Source organism: Notothenia coriiceps, unplaced genomic scaffold (genome assembly GCF_000735185.1).
Source record: "Notothenia coriiceps isolate Sejong01 unplaced genomic scaffold, NC01 NC01_scaffold00036822, whole genome shotgun sequence".
Lineage (NCBI taxonomy): Eukaryota > Metazoa > Chordata > Actinopteri > Perciformes > Nototheniidae > Notothenia > Notothenia coriiceps.
The window spans coordinates 84,296-103,365 of NW_011369523.1; the positions used below are offsets into that span (position 1 = coordinate 84,296).

Below are 19,070 nucleotides of genomic sequence, written 5' to 3' on the forward strand. Positions count from 1 at the left end.
TACCTCTTGAAACATGGCACGCTTAACACAAACTTTTAAACATTTTATTTTATGAACCAAGCCAAACATAGTGTGTTTTGAGCGTGTCATGGATCTGAGATACTATTCCCTCGAACATATATGTACTTTCAGTGCCTAGTGTAGTCCAAAGTTCGGGACCTTTTTGTATATTTATACACCTGGATAGAAATCAAAAGGATTATGAGCTGCACTATGTGACTGAAACACTTAATGATCAGACAAATGCTAAGACAGATTTGAAAATACATGCTGTCCAAGGTAAGAAAGCTTCGAGCTGTCCGACACTTACAGGTCCCTGACATTGCTTCAGTTTCAGTGATTCTTATGTATTTAATGCGATTAAAGTTCTACAAAATCCCTCTTTAAAGCAAATCAGGAGTTTAAAAAAAATCAGCGCTGAAGCTGCTAGATGGAGCTTTAGGGTTGTACACTGTGATTCACTGTAATAGATCTGTAATCGATAATATTATGAGCCTTATGGTGCTTACAGTAAATACCAGAGACATTTGATCTGTTTGACCACTCTGAAACCTGATTTTCCCGGTGTGTGTGTAAATGCATCTTTGGCTACATTCATACATTTTAATGGCTCAAACTAAGAAGATTAACAATTGGTTACAACAAATTTGTAATTAAAGGGAAGCCAAACAGTTCTTAACATTTAGAAAATTAGCAAAATGGTCGACCCAAACCTTCTCCTTGTGTTTAAAGAGGGATTCTCACGCTGTCTAAAAGTAATTCTTGTGTGCTTCAATTGTGATTTATTTCGTGGACACACGCATAAGATGTCTTTGCCAGCTTAAGCTTTTAAGTTTCTTCGCTTTGATTGTTGGCCATTTGATTTCCTGAGCCAATGCAATATGCATGTCTCACTGAGGTCAAACGGTCAATCTCCCCTGTGATTGCCCACTCCCTCCTCGAGACCTTAAGGATCTCACTCTGTCTCTCTCTCCCCCTCCTCTCCTCTGTTCCTCAATATATTTGTGTACAAGTTGTTTTTTTCTTTTATTTATTGAGCTTTTGTGCTGATTTACTTCTGTTTCCAACATGTTGTGTACATCTTTTATTAAGTATTTCTGTGGAGTTTTATGTTTTTGTAGGGCTTTGTGTTGTGTGTGGTTTATCTTTTCAATGCGTCTAGGATTTAGTTATATTTATTTGTGAAATAATTATTATTTTGCTGTTTGTTTTGATATTTTATTTTTCTCTCAATGTCTTTGAGTTTTTTTACAACTGTGTTTTGTTGTTTGATGTTTTGACTTCCCCTCTGTTCTTCCTGTATTCTGCTTTGAGTTTTATTTTCACCAACTATCTCACTTCTCTCAATTGGATTGATAAAGGAAATTTCCAACAATACGGTACAATTAATTAGCATAAAAATGGGACTAATCTCATATCTTTAGGACATTTCCAAGGATTATTTAGACAATATGAATGTATTTTTCTAACCAAATTCAAACCGTCTGCCTCAAGAATAGGATGAACCCACATAAGTGATGCTCAAAATGTGCTATGTTAAGGTTTAACAAATACTAAATCTATTAATAAAATAATAAAAAAAAATAAAAAAAAATAGCTGCTATATTTAGCAAAAGCTCATTCGATCTCAATCCCCTTTCCATCCCTCCATTACCCAATCCTTTCATAATCATGATATTAATTGTGGCTGTAATTATTTTATGGGACTAACTGTTTTATAATATTTACTTATTGGTCACAACATATTGTTGTTTATGCCTTAAGCTCAGGCACAGGCATTGTGCTCGGCCACTTTCTTTTAAAGACATTATTATGTGGCTCAGTGCAACAGGCTACAACTAAATAAAGCAGGCTAAGTTTAACTCCATATCCTCTTTATGTGTGAAAACAAGTCACTGTCCTCCTCTCTGTCATTGTAATTGGTTTGTACAACTTCTCCTACATTGTCTTGCATGTCTTAACAACAATCTGCAAATATTCTTTTTTTCTGAGCCTGAGAAAAAACACACAATACAGAAAGTGTATACGTAGACTACATACTGTACATACATTAGGGCGGTGGTGGCGAAGTCCATAGGGACTTGGCTTGGCAACTGGAAGGTCACCAGTTCAAGACCAAGTGCTACCGAGGTGTCCCTGAGCAAGGCACCGTTCCCTCCACTGCTCCCCGGGCACCGTTCCAAATGGCAGCACACTGCTCCTAACACTAGGATGGGTCAAATGCAGAGAAACCATTTCCCCACGGGGATTAATAAAAGTATATCATATCTACATCAATATTCATATATATGCCGGAGAAGTGTATAAATAGATATGAAATATTAAGTGGATTTGAGCTTTAATGATTGCAGCAGACACATATACTGTTGGTATGTATAACCTACTAACAAGAGGATGAAGGATACAGTTGCATGTCCTCTAGTTTTCCCAAAAGACACATCCACACTGTATGGATATGTAATATTGGATAACAGGAGACCACACCATCTTTTACAGGCAATTGATCCCACGTACGAATGAAACAGCATGGGGCGGTGCCAAGAATAGCTCTTGAACACTCAGCATATCCACAGCAAGCACACGCTCATGAAACTATAGAACATGTGAATTACGTAATATGAGAAGTCAAGTAGCTCTCAGCCTTCTCCATACATACAAGATAGAAGTTCTCAGTTTATTTTACATGATCATTTCCTTGAATATTTGCAGTTCCTCCTCCCTCTGTTCCTCTGTGTCTCCATTACATTTCCCTCCTGTGATTAACACTCATTCTCCATCCCATCCCCAGGCCGCCACTGCAGTGCAAGTGTAACTAAAGAGTGACTGTAGGTAGGTACATACTGCCTCCGTAGTGTAAATGAAGTGTGACTTTGGGCAGGAATTATGTCATCACTGAAGAACAGTGACAGGCCCACTCAGTATTTCCCCCGGTGGAGGATCCCAGAGCACAAAGCCCTGTAGATGTTGTAAATACAGTACTTAGCACCGTGAGGAGGAAGCTGGTAGACCGTGACAGACTGCAGTGGCTCAGACATGATTAACTTTATCAGATTTATTATTGGCCTGCATGAAAAAAAATCTCCGTCTTAAAGAATGTGTTAATTAGCCAGCTAAACGGGTCACTTGAGTACATCTTAAATTCATCAGAACCATGTTATTGTTACATTTTCATCAGTTTCACCGTCATCTGATCAACTTATAGGGACTCTTTATTTCTCTTATGCATATTTTACTTATATCACACTTGACAAGTGTTTTAAATGCTCTGTTTCAGACTAAAAATAGCCAATTAAATGGTTCAAATACATTTAAAAAAGTGACAGAATGAAATACTGCCACCTTATCATCTTATTTTGGTTAAAGAATATGAAACATGTTTGTAGTCTGTTGATCGCACTGTGTCATTCCCTTCATTGTTTCTCACTTCGCCCTGCACGCTAATTTTAGCACAAAGAATATATCTAAAGGAATTTCAAAGTAAAATCAAATCCGTTTGTTGTAACTTCAACAACGGGCTTCCCAACTTTAGTTCTAATAATTCCCGAAATGAATACTTCAAATCTGTAGGGCACTCGTCATTATTAATTAATCAAAGAAGCACAGAGGTAAACCATAATAATTGTTTAATACTAAACCCGTTAACTTATCATTTCAGCTGAATTAAAACATATATGAGCTGTTCGGGCATCACTATAACTGTTAAATTAATAAACACCAAGTAAATAAGCATTTAAGTTGTCTATTTTATATCATAGTTATATCTTTATCCTTTGAAATGTAATATATCTAAAATGCTTTTTTTGTGAAAAAGAGCAGAAGTCTTTTTGCATTAGCAGAAAAAAGGTGTTAGTGCTTAGCTCTGACTCTGTGACATAGAGCATACAGTAAACTACATATTCAAATTAGAAGAAATTAAGATGGATTTCATGCGTACATTGCTTCCTGTGAATCCCTTCTTCGTGTGAATGCAATGTGAAGCCAGCACAGCAATGGTGAAGTGCGCCATTAACAATTAAAACTATAACATAAAGGGCTAATGACTGAATGCATGGAATACATTCAAAGGCCATTGAAAATAAATGCAGATCATAAATAGTATAAAAACTTGAATTAGCTATTCAGTTAGGTTGTTAGGTGAAGGTTTACCAGATAATTTTAATGTCATATTTACAATAACTACCTTTACAAATAAAAAAAGAAGGTCTGCATTGAATTGCAGCATTGTTGTAGTTCTGCTATGGTTGGGTTTTTTCTGTCCCTCCTCGACGCTGATTCAGCATCACAACAATGGCTGCCATTTGATGCAACCTGACTATTTGTCTGGAAACATTTGGGTGGTTTGGACAAAATACTTTTGGACTGAAACTTGAGATTGAGGCCCCACCACAGATTGACCAGACAGCTTCTCAGACATCTGTGAGAAACCCGGTGAAAATGCATCATCAATATTTCACTGAGTTGCCATCAGACTAATGTGCCTGAGTTAGTCAGAATAAAAAAAGGACTTTTATTTATGGTTGGCTCAAATGATGCATAATCTAGAGTGGTGGAGTGGTAGCTACGGTGCACCACGATATACTTTTTCTTTCAGTACTGCAGGAAGGCACAAAGGGCGTCATTCTGTACCAATGGGTGTTCTCTGTTGTCTAACTGTGGCCTAGTGATGGTTGGAGTTTCACAAACATATCACTTTATCTGTAAGCAATATAGTGTAACTGCACTTTATTAAAAGTGGAGTCAGCAATTCTAATCTCATACAAATTTGGTCAAATGTGCTAATAGTTGGCCAGTAATCGTTTTTTTGTGTAAAACAAAGGTCTGGTACACATGCATGTTGAATAAAGAAAGAAGCAGTTGGAGTTAAAGGGATGGATAATCTTGGGTTCAAATGTCAACAAGCCTTCTCCAGAATTGCTGACAACATAATGTAACTTGTTCCTCACAGAAACTGTAAAACTCCATCCATTTTGGGTCAGGTCGCCATTGTTAGGGCGGAGTAACTGCTTCCTACCAATGGTGCTTTTTTTAACGTCACCTGATGCAACAACACTCCGTCAGCACAACACTGTCTCCTCTGTGGACGCTTCCTACAGAGGGAGTTTAACATATGCATGCTGTGTTACACACCAGATATATAGCGGGAAAGGACACAATGGAAAATCTGTTATATCTTAGATACATTTATTTGTAAAATGGTGAAATTACCATGTATTTAGTGGACCGTGTGTCATTTCCCACTGTAAACAAAATGTTTACACTACAAGGTGATAAACCTACGGATAGGAAGTGTTTTTAAATGTTGCAGGGAGGACATTTTTATTTTGGCCATTTGAAGTTTAAATGAAACTAAAGCTCATACTAATCTGGCTGTTTCTGAAGCAAAATCAAAGGAAAGTGTTATTCCATTGGTGCTGTATCCTTGAGCTTTTTCCCCTTAAGCTTCATGTGGTCAACGACTACGCTGTATCAGTGATATCAGAGTATTTACTTCTCGTGTTTGTGTTTTACTCTATAACTGTGGCAAAAAACGATGTCTAAATCACCTGCACATTGCACATTATGCTTCAAGTTGTAAATGTCGGGTGCTTTATTCAACAAGCCTGTTTAAGGTGTTAAATCTGTTACTATCAAATAATATTTTGCTTTTCTGTTTTGGAAAAAAAAGACATATCATAACTCGCATTTTCTTGTTTTGTCTTGTCTTGTCTGTGTGTGTCCTTGTCTGTCCTTTATATGTCTTTATGTTGTCATAACATTTTCTTATCCTTAATTTATTCTCTCCACTTATGTGCTTCCTTACAATTTCTTATTTTTCTTCTGATAACATCTTAAACCTCATGTTTTAATACTATGTAACCTTAAAAAAACATATATTTAAAATCTGTCAAAATGATCAAACCTTTAACCATTATTTATTGTATTTTATTTGCTTATCATTTCCAAACACAAAATATAAACTAATGAATCAATCGGTTTCTCAAAATTGCAACAGGCTACGAGAAATCTCGCAGTCTTTCTAACATATCGGGAATGGCGGGGTCTTCACTGCGGCTCGCTCCCATCACTAGCCCCCCTTTTGAAAACTACGAGGCTCCGGGACCCCTGCGCCGCTGTCGCTCCCCAATCCCCTCCATTTTGTAGCAAAAAAAAAAGGATGTTAACGATTGGATGCTAGCGGTGGATTAGCTGCTGACTGATCGCCTCCATTTGGATTGTACACTGTGCATAAAGATAGCAATAAGAAAAGAGGAAGTTGAATGTAGAAAGAGAGACCCCTTGTCTTGTGAATCTTTTGGTTTATGATGGTCAGGTTAGCTGATGGGGTCAAGTACAAATTCTAGCTTCAAGGCTACATTGATATTTTTGAATTATTAGAAGATATGCTAAAATGGATATTTGGATCGGTTAGTAAGTAAAATAGTATGAGTTAAAAAAAAGAAAGAAAACGTGCACGGTTACATTTTTAAATGTAGGATTAAATGTGTAGATGGACTCAATTTTTAAATGTTCTGGACCAAACTAAAAGCAAACACTGTCCAGAGAAATAAAAAACTTTATTTAGCCAAAGAAAAAAAAACATTTATAGATTGATGTTTAAAAGTTTTCTACTTTCTGTCTTATGTGAATATTGATGTTTGTACAGTGTAGACATCAATTTGGTAAGTCTCTCTAAAAGACAGACTCGGCTTCTACAGGTCTCAGTCATTTCATTTTCTATCTCATCATCGTAACATCACTTTATGTTGCTATTTTACACAGCAAAGCGAAATATCAAAGAGAAAAGGAAGAAAAACTGAGCTTAAATAAAAAGAAATATTGTACCATAAGAACTATCAAAATGATGTAGCCCTAAATTATAATTTATTTTTTACATTCCATATATGCAATTGCTTCCAGTGTACAGATAAAGGTCTATTCAGCCACTTCCTGCAGTTGCACGCATGTTATCTAATCCCTTTTTATATCATCATCATCCTATGCATCATATGCAATTATAACAATCATATTCCAAAATAAAAATACTTATTCCATGATATGCCCCTAAAAATATATATGAACAATACATTACTTAAATGTTTTATTTATTTTCTCAATAATATATAGGCGGATATATAGATGGACCACGAGTTAGGTTTAGGTTTAGGGTTAGGGTTAGGGTTAGGGTTAGGGTTAGTTGTTGGGAACGGGACAGGTTTAGTTTAATAAGGGAGGTGGGGATATCTTACAGTCAATAGAAAACACTAAAAGAAGCGTTTTCTTTGTTTATGTGCAATAGTTTTCTGACCACATAGCTTGCTTATATGCAATGCTGCTTGTTAGCAAAACCATACGACTTAACTAGCCAATAAAAGATTATCGGCCCAGTTTGTTCTTCACTGATAAAGGAAATTGAGGAGTAATAAGGCATAGTTTAGTGTGTTATTAGGGTTTGAAACTGGGGTAAATTATATATTCTGTTGCAGCTGAGGACCTCACGAGTAGAGCTGCCAGTGTCTTTGGCAAAATAGCACAATTAAGCCATCACATCCTCGGTTAATAATCTATTTAATGATAGTAAATGTCGACCCTTGAAGAAATGCTAATCAGGACACTTATGTAAATGTACTTATACTGTATGTAGGCCTACCATTTTTCAAAGAAATCTAAGTGCAATGTATTCAAAAAACTACTTATCGCAATAAACAAAGTAGAACAAATATACTTATAAAGTCATGTGCAAGTGACTACATAATTAATGATATACTCAGAACAAATACAAGCACTTTACTAACATTCAGTGTTAATTTATTAACCTCTGAAGCCTGCATGTTGGATAATACACACACCGTATAGATTTAACAAGTGAGAAATACCCGATCACACGTATATCTAAATTAAAAAAATATCTATTTTGCTTCTTCATCTGTTTTATTTTATATATTTTTTCCATTTATTTGGTTTATTTTGTCTAAAGAAAATATAAATTAAAAAGCAATATGTTTGTTATATTTAAAAAATATATATCACAGTGGTTACAAAATACCATTCCCCTAAGTCTATATTTTATTAGGCAATTTATAGCTTTTATTTTTATAACTGAGCTCCACCCTCGGACTGCAAACTTCCCATGAAATAAGTTGAACTTATGTTTAAAGTTGAGCAAAAAGAAAGACATTCACTTATGCAATAAACATGCAATATTGTTTTAAAGCTGGAAACCATGCTGTGCACATACATATGTAAATATGCAGATCTATTTTTAATCTTGCACAGACTTTGAAGGCAGTCTACTTTGATGTATCTGTTCTGAGAAGTATTACAATGACATCATGAGCCTTTTGTCTTGTTTTATTTCAAATCAATGTGGTCTTAATGGTCCTGTAAACGTTTTGATGTTGTTACTGCCATTTTTAATTGTTTACGTTTTGTAACAGTTTTATATTTTTTTCACTTGAACTGGTATTGTGTATTTCATTGTAAGGAATGAACTTTCTGTACCACTGATTGTCTAGAAAAACATTTGTCAGAAAAAGATGCAATGTTGTATTTAACTCGTTCCTTAACAAACAGAAATGTAGTAGGACTGATTTCACGAGGGGAACGAAACTTCTGCAGATGTGAAGGGAGAGGAGTTGCGTGTTTAGAGTCATAATCTATATTCCCCATTCCCATTCTGTCTAAAAATCAACGTGCTTCCAGACCCCTCAACTTTGAGAACTTAGATATGCAGTATTATGATTCAGGGTGATAGTTATGACATCACTTGAATGTTTTGCTTGTATCTGTTGACTGGAGTTTGAGATGTTTGTAAAAGTTGTTTTGTCTCATTCACATATCGATCAGTCACTGTTAGTAGTCGGATACGGGTTTTTGAAGGCACATATTTTCAGACTCATATTGCATACTGTCATGCTTACTCTCAATACTGTTACATTTCACCATTATGATGTCGAAAAAATTCAATAATTTAGTGTCGTCTGAAGATATCTAAAACAGCATGCAGGGTCTTGTTTCTCAAGTGAATCTGAGCGTTTTTAGCTCACAAATGTATGTTGTTACCCTGAACTGAGCAAAGGTAGGGAAACTCTGGGATAGTACATTTTTAATTCATGTGAACATGTAATGACTACAAGTCGATTGACCTCGGCACTCAAAGCTCATCTTAGTCCACATCAGCAAACCTGAATCTTGGTCCGTCATTATTGCTAACATCACTTCTGTCATTGCACAAAACCTCATGAAACCTTTTAAGCGCACATGCATACTGTATAACGTTACAATTACTCCACAATGTGGATGTTGCGATACTCTGACTTATACTGGTAACACTTTATTTGGAATGTACATTTTTCTGCACTGAAGGAAAATGTATTTCCTTGTTATATATCTGCAGTTAGACGCTTTTCTTTAATGCCACAATTGACTGAGAATGGGTGAGTTAAATAACATGCACACACAACTTTAACATTTATGGATATAGATCTACTGTGTTTGTTAATATTTGCTTTGTATTGTATCAACATCTATGTGAAGAATGTCATCAATGTGGTTCTATTGAGCTTAAAGAGTCAAATCCATAGGTCAAATCACATAAATGTGGCCAATGCAAATGACATAGAAAACTCTGACATACACATTGTTTGAGTAAACAAAACAGGCAGATGTTGTAAGTGCCTCTATGAGGCCACCGTAGGCTCTGATGTCAATTTAGGAGTTCATTCAAACTAGCTAGATTTAACTAGCTAAACCTTCCAAGCAATGCTTATTAATAGGTCAGTGGTTATTATTGAATATGTACATATCTGTATCTACACATGTGAATACATTAAAGTCATACGGAATTAATATATCTATGTACATTTTGTGAGCACGATTTAAAATCTATTCTAACAGCGTTGGATATCATATGAAGAGTTTGATCCTAACCTTTCTTTCTGATTATGAATACGTACTTACTAGGAGTGTATTTCAAAAAGAGAGTATGTTTGTTTATTATTTTACTATACTGTGTCCACATGATATTTAAAGCAAGCTATTATTAATTCAGTTGAAATACCAAAGGAAACATCTAAGTGCATTCTTTGTTATGGCTTGTTTACTTCCACATGCTGGTCCTACACAGGATGAATGCACTGTAGTCTATTGTTCATAAATGTAAAGCACATGTACATTTTAAAGGCATTTGCTAATGCACCCCGAAAGCATGGTGCATGTGCAGTTTGAAAATGACAGTTACTACAGTCTTTTTATTTGTAAAACGCGGGGGAGAAAAATACAGTTTGATCCACTTTCAAATATATCCATCCATCCCAAAATATACACGTAATGATGAGTGCTATGTAATTATCATGGATTGTAGCAAACTAATGTAAGGCTGGAGAGATCAATCCTCAAATTGCACTGATCAGAAAAGTTCACCAAGAAGTTGGACTATTTATTTTAACCACTAGTATCATCCATCCATAAGATGTTATGATTTACAACACCAGTGAATAATATGCTGTACAAGACAAAGCTCCTTGGCACCTCTCAGGATGTGAATACTGCCAGGAAAAAAACAAAGAAAAGTCTGGTTTGTGTCCAAACAAAGACTATTTTGAGTATCCAATAATAGCAAATGTTTTTACATTGTGACACGGAAGAAGGCAAATACAGGATTTTTAAAATTAGACATTAAGATATGTCAACTTTTTATATTGACATATTTGGGAAATGACACTTTTATGCATCTGACACCAGGCAAAGGTCATCTTAGAAAGATCTGCACGAAGAGGCATATCACATAACACAATTCAATACAACTACAACGTTTATGCTTTTTGGGTTAGCATCCATGTTGGATAAGCTTAATAGCCGCTGTTTTTTTTCTGTAAGTCACGGTTGCTTGTAGTGTGTATAAGGGCTTTTACTTTCAATGAACTAAATCCCTTACATTCACTATAAGGCGAGAACATATGCACTTGTCTTGCTAACAGCTTTTCTCAGGAAAACTGCAGATATACAGAGGACATTGACAGAGGAAGAGGGTGAAACGAAGAGCAAGTGAAGACATAATCCGTCTGCAATAAAGAATAATGTTTTACATTGGGTTGATGTTTGCTGTTGAGCCCACAACAGAAGTGTTTAATCTCTTGGTAAATAATGCATCATGCCAGCACATGTGATACAGGAATTGTTTGCCGTAAAATGTTTCAACTTCTGTTGTTGGATAACGGCTTCTTGAATTTGCACCTGTGTTTGCATGATGCATGAAGTAGATTCAGTGTAAGGGTTAAGCCTCTTGAAATTAGGTCAAACTGATGTGTAACTTTTTTTTTAATGTGAAAAAGTCCTTCAATAGCATCGAGTGTCCATCTGTCAAAAATGTGTTTTCCATGAACTGTACATTGCACACACTGAGTCACACATACACATTAACCGGTTATCTTCTCCCTATCACATGATTTGATAAGTTATCTGCACTTAATTAATTCCTGTTTGGCAGAGTGGGGGGTGCTGGTCAGTTGGCTGGAAGTTTGTCTCATTCAGTGTACCGATTGTTTTTCTAACACTGTCAGTCGCCATTTCTTGAATTGTGTTTTTCAAGATGTCCCAACTTTCTGCTTGTTGACTGTTTTTGTAGCTGCATTAGAAATGTCTTAACAGTTTAAATGTGTGCACTTCATTCTGACATGCACAGTTAACCAGCAGTTTACAGGTAATGGTAATCCCTGACTATATCCCTGTTGTCTAATGTTAGTAACACCATGACATGGAAAACAATGTAATTGGCCAATTCCAAATATGTGATTGGTTTATATTCGTTGAGAACCTCTATAAACCAATACAAGTGCTTCCACGTAATGTTAGAAGTTATACATTCCCGATCATGATTAATTACAAAGTCTGTGTAATCTCTGTGCAGTTAGTATTAATGGCTTTCTGTTCTTTTCTTCACAGTGATAAGTTTCTAGCATTCGCCTTCTCTCTAATGAGGAGTCAGTAACCGGTAAACACAAATTTGCGGCGGGAGCTACAGGTGTGACACGGATGGACAGTTTAAAGGAGATCTTTGGGGGGACAAGAGAGACACCAGAGGTTAATCATGAATTTAAATCACATGGTCTGCTCCTCAAGTTGTTACCAAAGCAGCCTCTTGGAACTCCGCACCACATTTTTGAAAACTGCCTGACTGACTTCTTTTTTTTCTCCTCGGCAAACTGACTGAGCATTGCACTTGGGGGAGAAAAGGACTCCTGATTACACATTCCAGATGACATTTCTCTGTCAACACTATACTCGCCATCATGTATGATGACCAACTCCGCACCGCCTACAGTGCTGAGCAACAACTGAGCAACTTTCTGAAAAAACACTTGTCTTCACAAAGGACTGAATGAACAATGTAGCATCTCTGCTAACATATTGTAGCATTTGTTGGCTGGGGAATAACTCAATCCATCAACGCTTGGAAGAGAGAGGAATTTATGCATTCAAGGGATCTTATAGATGTCATTTTTCCTCTTGGGTTCCTTTTACAGTGAAGAAAAAAAATACTATAGTACATGAGAGACAAAAGATTGGTCTTACTTGCTAAAACTTTACATTCCAAAAAAATACACTAAATACAGACAGTGCATAAGAAGTCTGTATTTACTAACACTCATTCTATAACCCCTCGTTCAAGTTTAGCACTTGTATAGCTTGTTTGCCACTGAACCTATGTCTTCCATTCACTTCTATCAGACTGAAACACTGCCCTCTTCACAAGTACTGAAAGAAAACGATGGAGTTGATCAAATAAAGCACATGTAGCATTAGCTCAAACCGGCCGTGTGGCATTTACCTGAAGCATTCTCTATAAGGAAATGGTGGAAAAATACTTCTCTTTATCTCTCATGTGCTTGCCCGAAAGTCTATATGGAAAACCAAAGGTCCTATAGCAAGCACTTGCTGAATGACCTTATGTCATGTATAGTAGAATAGGCGGAATATTCCATTGAGGATGAGCTTGTACTCGCCCTCACACTGCCCAATGCCTCTGTTTATTACAAAAACATTCCTCTAAAAGTAATTTAACTGCCACTAGCATCCCATTCCTATATGCACATTTCACTATTACATGTATTTCCCCATGTTTGACTGACACAGTGAGACAGGAGGAGCAAAAAGACTGACCCAAGGAGACAAAAGTCTAAGAGACAATCTCAGTCTTTCTTCGATATCGAGGGATATTGGCTTGCCTAAATTTAAACGTAAAGGAGACCCTTGCCACAAGGACACTTTTACGTCACATAAAGCTGGACATTAGCTGGAAATTCTAATGAAAGGGACCAATCGGATACCTGCTTCTCCTTAAACAAAGGCTGACACTGCCAATAAGGCACAACAATCTAGAGTTTAATACTGCCCCATCTCTCTCTTGCCCCTCTTGCTGCCAACGACTGCCAAGTCGATGTCAAGATAAGGATGGCCCATCAGGGGAGCCCTTAAGCAAAGGGGAAAATGAGACGAAATGGACAAAGAGTAGAGCACATGTGGAAGTGTACAAAGAGAACAAATCTATATTTTGATAAACAAATCACCTATCCGTTGCTTCGGAGGAAGTTTCTGAGCAGAAAATGTCCAGAAAGGAAGACAAAAAAAATCAGATGCAAGTGTTAATAGAAGATTTGGCATCATGAAATGGAGTCAAAGGCCTGGAAAAAAGATGGGAAGTTAATATTTTGTTATGAGGAGCGGGCAAAGTTATTTTCCCCACAAGCATCTTTTTTGAAAGATAATGAGCAATGAAAGACTCGCCTATGAAGACGTTGGCACGACGAAGGACGGACGCTGAGATAAACAAAAAAAAAAAAAAGATAATGCATTTTTGTAACTTTGTTTACCAGCATGACTAGTTTGCATGACTGTCTTTTCTGCAAGCCCTTAGTTGAAGACAAGGGTGCTAGAGATACAAAAAAAGTATATATAAAATGAATTAAAAAAATGTTATATGCAATTAATGTTTTAAAAAAGATTATAATGAAAGAGAAGAGCTATATTTTGTTTTGAAAAGTAAAAAAAATGTGAATATTGAAAAATGTATGTTTGCAAAGTACACCCTGAACTATGTTTTGTTTGATGAAATCTCTCTGCTACTACTGCCCTACATTCCCATTCCAGTGTTTTTAACCGCTGTCACAGTTTTACTTTGTTATGCATCGAGCAGTATATTTTCTAGACCATTCACTCAACAGCGATCATTGAAGGCCTTCCCAAACTACAGCATTTGCGCAAAGGTTGTTTGTTGTTAGTCCATGTTCTCCTCCTTGAATCATTTGCACAACTACCGTAGCAGCAGCAGCAACAGCAGCAGCAGTTGTAAAACAACCGCTTCCCCATACCGCAACTTTGGCTGCTTTATTAGTACTCATAGTTTGCTTTTTTTCTTTGGCAATAATACAAGGGTTGTCACATGATTGTAGCAGGGCAAACGGAGAACCTCGAGAGTATCTTCAACGCCTCGAGATTGGTAAAGGCCTTGGATGTCCCATGGCAGGCTTTTTCTGGGATAGGCTGTTCTGTTCCACTAGTCCTAAGTAGAAAAATTGGAATACAAGTGCGGGTTATCCGATAAAGACCAATAACAGACTATACAAGTTACTAAACTGGCAAACAATCAAGAGAGATTTCAGGTTTGCATGGAACCAACTGCCATTCCAAAGTTTGTGTGTGGTTTAAAGGACTCAGGTGTGTCGATGGTGTGTGTGGATGTAGGGTGTTTTCTTTCTAAAATAATAAATTCTAGTATGTAGATAACGATAATGTGAACACCTCACCGTGATGTGTAAAAAACGCATGCATTATGACTTGATTATCTCTCGAGGGGGGGACAGCGTCTTGACATATCCCCTTAGCCTCCTGTCATTGTCTGTCCTGAATCCAGTCCTGATAACTATGAACACTGTGCCGTGTCGTAGAGCAGAAACGTCTTCCTTCGAGAGGCAACTGAAAACTACTCGCACTCACAGTGTCAGCATGAGTGTGTAGAGGTAGCTCGTCGTTGTTTTTTTTAGATGGTCAGGTCTTTGCATTCGTCTTTACCCACGGAGTTAGCGTCATCCAGCTGGCTAGTCGGCAGCTCGTTACAGCACACAACACAGTTACGTGAGCACCAATCAAAGAGACCCAGAGCTTCCAAACTGATGTCAGTGAAGTACTTTTAAGTATTGCGAGAAATAGAGGGTGAGAGATACCAGTGTCCACCGAGAGGAGATTGATGTAAAAAAAAACATCTGATCGTTGAGTGCGCTTCAAGCACATCGTCCTTGGTTTGGTATTCGAAGTGAGTTTCAGACCCTGCTGGTCCGGGGCTCAGCTCAGGCAGCTGAATGGTCCTCGATACATTCCCAGTACATTAGAGTTGGAGGCTCACCAGAATATCGTGTGATGTAGACTACATAGAGAATTCAAGGTTGTACAGGTTTTAGAGCTTCTGTCTGTTTGCAAACATTAAGCAACTACGGCTTCGATGGTCAAAAAGATTGTTTATGAATATTTCAGAAGGTAAACTTCTAGCATTGGTGTGCACACTTGCAAAAATGTTGTGCCCCACCCAGTTGTATGTGTTTCCATGGCCGAGTTCTGTCTTTTTTCTTTCCTTGTGTTTCACTGTTACTTTCGCCATTTTCTTCATTCTCTTCATGGTGACTGCTCTGCCAATGCCAGGCTGACAAATATGTCTTTCCGTTTTCTATTGCTTAATACTGCCATTTGATTTAGTCATGTTGAACAGAATGAGTTACAATGTTGAGAGTGCTAAGTCTGTTTTCTTTTTTAAAGTTTCTGCAATCAATGTTCAAGATTTCCTGTGTAAACACTCACATAAACCAAAAGATCAAAAATGCTTTACATGGTTAGTAGGTGCCACTGTTAACTTAACGGCTACTTTGTGTTGTGACAATATAATGACATGTCCTCTCCAGGTGTTTGGAAGGTGTTATGTGGTCCTTGGTTGACACATCCTCTACGAAATCCATTTATATTATTTCCTTTATGTGCCTGTTTCTGTTGAATATGTTTTTTGTTTTTTTAAATTGAGTACACTGTATGCAATCTGCACCACGAATGCCACTGATAGACACTTACTGTATTCTCCCTGAGACACAGATGTTCTGTCATCAGTTCAGATGATTGCAACCACATGTGTAGTGGCGTTATGGCTGTCCATAAAGTGACTTAGCAATCACACTAATCTAAACTAATATTTTATTTTAACAAGTGATAATACCAGAGTTGTTTTAAAAGGAAATGTTATCGTACTAACTCGATTTTTTTAACATATTGAATATATCATTTTAATGAGAAATAATGTGACTAACACCTAACAGTCATACGGACATGCATACATCTAATATAACAGGCTAGCATCATGCATTCACGTAAACATTCCAAAGATAAAAGATGTATGTTCATTTTACATGCCATCAAATTGTATAAAACAGACTTAGGTACTAGTCCATTGTACTGCGGTCTTAGTAGGAGAGTGAATGGGGAGAAGAGGTGGTCACTGGAGTATCTGGATGTGACTTCTGCCGGATTTTATTTTTGAAATGTTGGGACACAAAGAACAACTCATCAAGAACTGTATAAAGTATATTTCAATGGAATGTTCATGATCTATCTTTTTATATTTTGAAGAAAAAATAGAAACATATCAATAAAGTGTCATAATTGAACTTATTTCTACTATTGAGACTAAAAATGTATGAATGTTAATGCGATCTAATGTGAACTAATCTCCATAGCAGCTTGAATGAACAACTGATTAACAGTCATGAGATGCTTTTTCAGAGACATTTAAATTGCTTAAAAATCATTGAAATGAACTTAAAATAAATGAAAAAGTGACATCAATGACGTGTCAGTTTTCTAACGGATGAAATGTGTGCTCCTGTGCATACTGACTTCTGTAGTGACTGTCACAGTCATCAGCCTGTCAGGAACAGGAAGCCACAATACAGTGATTGATTTAATAGTGCTTGAAGTGTGTATACAGAAAAAAAAAAGTATTTCAAGAAACTGAAAGATGACACGATGGCGCTTAGATGTTTAAGCGTATTGTGCTGTGGATGCAAGCAGTCAAAGTAATCTATAATTTTAAGGTCAACTATATTTGTGATATGATATTTGAGATTGATTATGCTATGTAATTTGTGGTTCCTGGCTTGATATCACATTTCTGTAACTACTAATACCCTTGAAAGGGGACACGAACATGTTCAAATCAAACTAAATGTAATACTTCTTAACGTTTAAAGAGTAATTATATTCTAGGACCTGATGACATGACTTTATGAAAATATGCATATTAGCAGGTTTGCACTGGTCTTAATTTAAAATCTGTGGCAGTAATTTTCTAATCAGCTACATACATGTAGGAGAGTTATCAATTAGAATACCAGTTAGCAGTGAAATAAGTTAACATTTTTTTTTGTTCCGATGTACCACAGACCCATAAATCAATGCAAAGAAAAGGGGTGTGAACATGAGTTGTTAAGGTAAATCAGAGTTTCAGAAAAGTGAAAAATGTATAGGCAATTATCACTTAATAATTTTACCATTGCTTTTTTGGAGAATGCTTATATCCATGATAAAAGCACAGAATAATTAACTGGTGTAAGGACCTCATGTTAAGATAAGGCAATGTGGTCTGATGAGTCATCTATTTTCTACTCATGGATCCCAATAATCTGTTTCATACTGCTCTCCGTGGTGATAAATCTGTGCTGGTATGTGCAGCCATCTCACGTGAGTCACAGGGTCTCATGGTTTCTCTGCAGAGTTGCATGACAGCTACACAATTAAAAGCCATTTTACAGAACCAGAAGCACCTACCTCTCTGTCACAGTATTCCCTTACCCGAGATTATGATGCACTGCGCTAAAAATAACATTTCTACGGGGCGTCACTCTGTGGTTCGTACCCACATTCTCTACACCTCTATAAAATCTAGTAGAATTTCTTACTGCATTTTATATTCATTTAGTGTTGATTTATTATGTCAACACTTTCATATATTCTCATGATTATTGCTTTATGAGCACATTTATACAAAATGTTGTCAGATACATGTTGTGCAGTCTGAGTCATATCATTTGATGACATGATATGGCTCCAAATGGGGATGAAATGTGGCAATGCAGAGAGCAGTGTATTCTTTCTGTCACTGAAGGCAGCTATGAGGAAATGTCGGCAGAGGCCTCCTTCAGTCTTTTCTCCTTTGTGCCAAAACATCACCTCCCTCTGGTGGAAATACACAGTAGTTTCTGGTTTGGTAGATTCAGGTTGATGAGTAATAACATAAATCCTATTGGTTGGATGATTTGTTTTTAACATGCATGGTTATTTCTGTCATTTTTTTGTAAAAATTACCTAAATACTAGCACAAGCCTTACACATGAACATATTACAATTATTATAAAAATGTTGTCTATTAATATTATTATTATTATTATTATTATTATTATTATTATTATTATTATTATTATTCCATGCAATATGACTTAAACCATTCCATTAATATAAATCCACAATTTATTTATATATAGACATATATTTTTGTTTATGTCACATCATTTTCAAGTATCTAAAAGTATCCACAGGGCACATTTAAACTGTCACACTTATCAACAACAGCTCAAATCATACACATGAAACTAATACTTGTCTTACTGTATTACACCTCAGCTACCTATTAATAGGCTAGGATTATAATGTACTGCACATTGTGGCAATAATCGTTTTGCCAATGCTAACATTGCAGCTATAGACTACTTGTGCAACATCTGAAAAAACACCACAGTTTAACATAAAAGTTACATGAAAGATTGGTCGCTAACACAACACATTCTGTTTCTTTTCAACAATTAAAACACAAATGTCAAATGAGTTACAACGACTGGTGGAGGCACATTAGCTTATTCCAAATGTGAACACATCCCAGCCAGCAACAAGGCTCTGTTGCTCTATCATGGCAAACAACAGCATGTACTTATAGTACAGTAAGAACATGCTGTTGTTTGACATGATGATTTTAATGAAACAACCAGATGAAGTCCTAAGGAACA

The 19,070-nt window shown here is 36.5% G+C and overlaps 1 protein-coding gene across 4 annotated transcripts in view; it reads left to right on the forward strand.

Annotated features, from left to right (window-relative positions):
* Positions 1–13,809, forward strand: part of LOC104964185 (potassium voltage-gated channel subfamily C member 1-like) — a 53,840-nt gene extending 40,031 nt beyond the window's left edge. For 2 of the 4 annotated variants that reach the window (XM_010792909.1, XM_010792910.1), the window contains one exon: positions 11,920–13,809. Coding sequence is in view for 3 of the 4 variants with exons in the window: in XM_010792910.1 (XP_010791212.1) it covers positions 11,920–11,933 (14 nt within the window). In the remaining variant the exon portion in view is untranslated. Of the gene's footprint in view, positions 1–5,992; positions 9,623–11,919 lie in introns of those variants that run through there. The other 2 variants (XM_010792907.1, XM_010792908.1) reach the window with 1 other exon arrangement.
* The last annotated feature ends 5,261 nt before the right edge of the window (positions 13,810–19,070 follow it).